Source organism: Nycticebus coucang, chromosome 4, assembly GCF_027406575.1.
Source record: "Nycticebus coucang isolate mNycCou1 chromosome 4, mNycCou1.pri, whole genome shotgun sequence".
Classification (NCBI taxonomy): domain Eukaryota; kingdom Metazoa; phylum Chordata; class Mammalia; order Primates; family Lorisidae; genus Nycticebus; species Nycticebus coucang.
This window is the reverse complement of record NC_069783.1, coordinates 138,824,956-138,830,125: the sequence shown is the minus strand read 5'-3', so window position 1 is coordinate 138,830,125 and position 5,170 is coordinate 138,824,956. Positions and strand designations below refer to the sequence as shown.

General features: G+C 44.8%; 1 protein-coding gene across 1 annotated transcript; it reads left to right on the top strand.

Moving 5' to 3' along the window:
• The first annotated feature begins 347 nt into the window (after nucleotides 1-347).
• LOC128584471 (60S ribosomal protein L27-like) lies at nucleotides 348-1,008 on the top strand. Its single transcript, XM_053589400.1, has 2 exons — nucleotides 348-422; nucleotides 703-1,008. The coding sequence occupies exons 1-2, from the start codon at nucleotides 348-350 to the stop codon at nucleotides 1,006-1,008; spliced, it is 381 nt and encodes a 126-aa protein (XP_053445375.1).
• Nucleotides 1,009-5,170: the final 4,162 nt, after the last annotated feature.

Sequence of the window (5,170 nt, the reverse complement as noted above, 5' to 3'; positions counted from 1 at the left end):
AGAGTTGGAGGTTGCTGTGACCTGTGTGAGGCCACGGCACTCTACCGAGGGCCATAAAGTGAGACTCTATCTCTACAAAAAAAAAAAAGAGTGAGATTCCATTCCTACTAAAAATAGAAAAACTAACCAGGCATTGTGGCAAGCACCTATAGACCCAGCTACTCTGGAAGCTAAGGCAAGAGGATTGCACTCTAACCGGGGCAGCAGAGTGAGATTGTCTGTTAAATTAAATAAAATTAATAAAATTAACAACATATTATAAAATAATAAAATAGGTTTCTCGTGGTGGGTCCTCCAATCCGTCACCATTCGCATTCTGGGAATCGAGGGCCCGGGTGGTGCCAGAAATGGGCAAATTCATGAAATCTGGGAAAGTGGTGCTGGTCCTAGCTGGACGCTACTCCGGACACAAAGCCGTCATCGTGAAGAACATTGTTTTTTTTTTTTTTTTTGTAGGGACAGAGTCTCACTTTATGGCCCTCAGTAGAGTGCTGTGGCCTCACACAGCTCACAGCAACCTCCAACTCCTGGGCTTAAGCAATTCTCTTGCCTCAGCCTCCCCAGTAGCTGGGACTACAGGCGCCTGCCACAACGCCCGGCTATTTTTTGGTTGCAATTTGGCCGGGGCCGGGTTTGAACCCGCCACCCTCGGTATATGGGGCCGGCGCCCTACTGACTGAGCCACAGGCGCCACCCGTGAAGAACATTGTTAATGGCACCTCAGACCACCCCTACAGCCATACTCTGGTGGCTGGAATTGACCGCTATCTCTGCAAAGTGACAGCTGCCATGGGCAAGAAGAAGATTGCCGAGCGATCAAAGATTAAGTCTTTTGTAAAAGTTTATAACTACAATCCCCTCATGCCCACAAGGTACTCTGTGGATATTCCCTTGGACAAAACTGTTGTCAACAAGGATGTCTTCAGAGACTCTGCTCTTAAACGCAAAGCCCAACAGGAGGCCAAGGTCAAGTTTGAAGAGAGGTACAAGATGGGCAAGAATAAGTAGTTCTTCCAGAAACTGCAGTTTTAGGTGTTTTTGTTTCAGTCACTAAAAATATTAAATAAATAGGGCGGCGCCTGTGGCTCAGTTGGTGGGGCGCCGGCCCCATATAATGAGGGTGGCGGGTTCAAGCCCAGCCCCGGCCAAACTGCAACCAAAAAATAGCCGGGCGTTGTGGCGGGCGCCTGTAGTCCCAGCTGCTCGGGAGGCTGAGGCAAGAGAAACGCTTGGGCCCAAGAGTTGGAGGTTGCTGTGAGCTGTGTGACGCCACGGCACTCTACCGAGGGTGGTATAGTGAGACTCCGTCTCTACCAAAAAAATAAATAAATAAATAAATAAAATAATAAAACATATTAACAATAAAATATAAAAATATAAAACAAAACAAAATTAAATAACAAATAGAAATATAATAAAATAAAAATATAAAATAAATACATTAAATTAAAAATAAAAACATGCAAAAGTAAGGCTGGAAGCAGTGGCTCATGCCTGTAATCCCAACACTTAGGAGGCCGAGGCTGGTGGATTGCCTGAGCTTACGAGTTCGAGACCAGCCTGAGCAAAAGCGAGACCCCATCTCTAAACATTAGCTGGTGGGTGCCTGTAATCCCAGCTACTTAGGAGGCTGACACAAGAGACTCACTTGAACCCAAGAGTTTGAGGTTGCTCTGAGGTAAGATGCCACGGCATTCTATTGAGGGTGACCAGGTGAGACCATGTCTCAAAAAAAAGCAAAAAAAAGTAGAAAAAACTTTATTATTTAGTTAGTTTAGTTTTGTTTTGTTTTGAGACAGAGTCTCAAGCTGTTGCCCTGGGTAGAGTGCCATGGCGTCATAGGTCACAGCAACCTTAGACTCCTGGGCTTAAACAATTCTCTTGCCTCAGCCTCCCAAGTAGCTTGGACTACAGGCACCCCACACAATGCCCAGCTATTTGTTGTTGTTGTTGCAGTTGTCATTGTTGTTTTTGCTGGCCCAGGCAAGGTTCAAACCCTCCAGCTTCTGTGTATGTGGCCAGCGCCCTAACCACTGAGCTATGGGCACCGCCCTAGAAAAAACTATTGATCTGTTGTCACCAGGCTGTGGAATCATCAACACCTGCTCAGTCTTCTTTTATCTCTACTTTTTTTTTTTACATTGCCATGCTCAATTTCAATTTTATCTCTACTCTTATTCATTGCCTCTTACCACTGGATTATTTTGAAATAAAATCAGGATATTGATCAAATTTTCAGTTTCTGGTTGCTTTTGATGCTATTTCCCTCACTGAGATTTGTGCTCTCATTTTGATTCCTTTTAGCAGTTTTATTGTGCTCAATATTCTTTCTCTGATAGGTTTCTTTTTTTTTTTGCAGTTTTTGGCCGGGGCTGGGTTTGAACCCACCACCTCCAGCATATAGGGCCAGCACCCTACTCCTTTGAGCCACAGGTGCCACCCTAGGTTTCTTTTTTAATTGATAGATTACAGTGTTTTCTGGTCTTAAACTTTATTGTTGGCTGGGTGCCCATAGTTCAGTGGTCAGGGCGCCAGCCACATGCACTGGGGCTGGTGGGTTTGAACCTGGCCCAGGCCTGCTAAATTAAAAAAAATAATAATAATAGCCAGGCGTTGTGGCGAGCACCTGTAGTCTCAGGTACTAGGGAGACTGAGGCAAAAGAAGCACTTGAGCCCAAGAGTTAGAGGTTGCTAGGAGCTATGACTCCATGGCACTCTACCGAGGGCGACAAAATAAAACTCTGTCTCAAGTAAAAAAAAAAAAAAAACTTTATTCTTTTGTTTCTCCCACTCTAGAGTCCCATGAACCTGCCACACATCTTCACTTTCACCCAAGTGCTTAGACCTCCACTCACCAGTTCTCCAAGTTCATTAGAGGAGAAGATTAGTGTGTAAGATTAGAGATTTTAACAGCCTTGTTAATTTATATACAGTGTATAGCCTGGTACATAGTAGGTGCTTAATAGTGACTGAATAGATGAACTCCATTTGTCTTTCCACTCACCTGAACTTCACAAACAGCTATTTTAGCAATGCTCTTGGTTCTATATGTCTTTTTTTTTTTTTTTTTTTTGAGACAAAGCCTCAAGCTGTCGCCCTGGGTAGAGTGCCGTGGCGGCATCACAGCTTACAGCAACCTCCAACTCCTGGGCTTAAGCAATTCTCTTGCCTCAGCCTCCTAAGTAGCTGGGACTACAGGCACTCGCCATGCCAGGCTATTTTTTGGTTGTAGTTGTCATTGTTTGGCAGGCCCAGACTGGATTTGAACCCGTCAGCTCTGGTGTATGTGGCTGGCACCTTAGCTGCTTGAGGCACAGGCACCAAGCCCATTCTATATATCTTAAATGAGGATAAAATTATCTGGGCTTGAGAAATAGCTTTCATACTGTCTAGATGAAGAATCTGAATTTTTCTGGCTCCCCCTGCTGGTCTCTCATGGGCAGTTGTTTACAGATGCCCCTGGTGGCAGTGGATTGGAGCCAGCGCCAAGTTCTGAGAAACTAAAATAGGACATCTTTGTAAAGTGTTCTAGCCAGTCCAGGCATGCTTGAGAAGGGAGCAACTTGTTGAAAACAGTTCTGGGAAATACAGCTTTTTGAGTAGGGGTAGGAAAAGTGTCCCACACTAATCTAAAGATGGGAGGTATAGGATGGGGGCTACAGTCCCCTGGTCTGTAGCACTGTAAGACCAGGAAAATCATGACAACATGTAAATGAGCTGGTTATTGTAGGGATCAGATCTTTTTGTTTGTTTATTTTTTGAGACAGAGTCTCACTATGTTGCCCTCAGTAGAGTGCCGTGGTGTCACAGCTCACAGTTACCTCCAACTCCTGGGCTTAAGCGATTCTCTTGCCTCAGTCTCCCAAGTAGCTGGGACTACAGGTGCCCACCACAACACCTGGCTATTGTTGTTGTTGTTGTTGTTGTTGCAGTTGTCATTCTTGCTTTAGCTGCCCAGGCCAGGTTTGAACCCACCAGCCTCGATGTATGTGGCTGGTGCTGTAACCACTGTGCTATAGGCCCTGAGCCAGGAGCAGATCTTACATTCAGAATGGAAATGGGCTCCTTTTTCCTTTAAGGCAATGCAGTCTGGAGTCAGACATAGTCATCATGCAGGCGGAATGCCTACAGTGTTTTATTTGAGGATCTGTGAACATTGAGGTAAGAATGGTGGTAACGGCTAAGCATGGAGGTTCATGCCTGTAATCCTAGCACTTTGAGAGGCCAAGGTAGGACTTAAGGCCAGAAGTTTGACACCAGCCTGAGTAACATAGTAAGACCCCATCTTTACCAAAAAATAGAAAAATTAGTTGGGTGTGGTGACACATGCCTATAGTCCCAGCTATTTTGAGGCAGGAAGATCACTTGAGCCCAGGAGTTTGAGGTTGCTGTGAACTCTGATGCCTGTACTCTAGCCAGGGGAACAGAGTAAGAGACCCTGTCTCAAAAACAAACAACAACAACAACAACAACAAAAATAGTGAAAAAAAGAAAAAAAGAACAACAAAGAAGAAATAGAAATGGTTATGAATTGGATACATGACCTCAACTCCTAATTCTTAAGACCATTAACAATTCTGTAGAACTCTACATGGAGATCTATGGTAGGGCCTTTTTCCTCCATCCTCTGTAAAAATCATAAATTCTCCATATTTACTCATCTTCTAGATCACATTTCTCTGTCATTTATACTTATCTTTTCCACAGCATGGCTTCCCAGAAAGTGGGCCATGGCAATATGAATCTCTCCAGGTGTGGGCATCAGGAAGAGGGTTAAAAATGGTCAGACACAGCCAGGTGTGGTGGCTCACGCTGGTAACCCTAGCACTCTGGGAGGCCGAGGTAGGTGGATTGCTTGAGCTCAGGAGTTTGAGACCAGCCTGACCAAGAGCAAGACCCCATCTGTAAAAAAATAGGCAGGTGTTGTGGCAGGTATCTGTAGTCCCAGCTACTCAGGAGGCTGAGGCAAGAGAATCACTTGAACCCAAGAGTTTGAGGTTGCTGTGAGCTATGATGATGCCATGGCCCTCAACCCCAGGGTGACCTAATGAGACTCTGTCTCTAAGAAAAAAAAAGGAAAAATCTAGCTGGGTGTTGTAGTGCACATCTGTGGTCTCACCTACTTGGGAAACTGAGGAAAGAGTATAATTTGAACCCAACAGTTTAAGGT

Coding starts and splice junctions, on each gene's coding strand:
- LOC128584471 (XM_053589400.1), top strand. CDS start 348: ATGGGCAAATTCATGAAATCTGGGAAAGTGGTGCTGGTCCTAGCTGGA. Junction 423..702: donor CCGGACACAAAGCCGTCATC/GTGAAGAACATT, acceptor CCACCCGTGAAG/AACATTGTTAATGGCACCTC.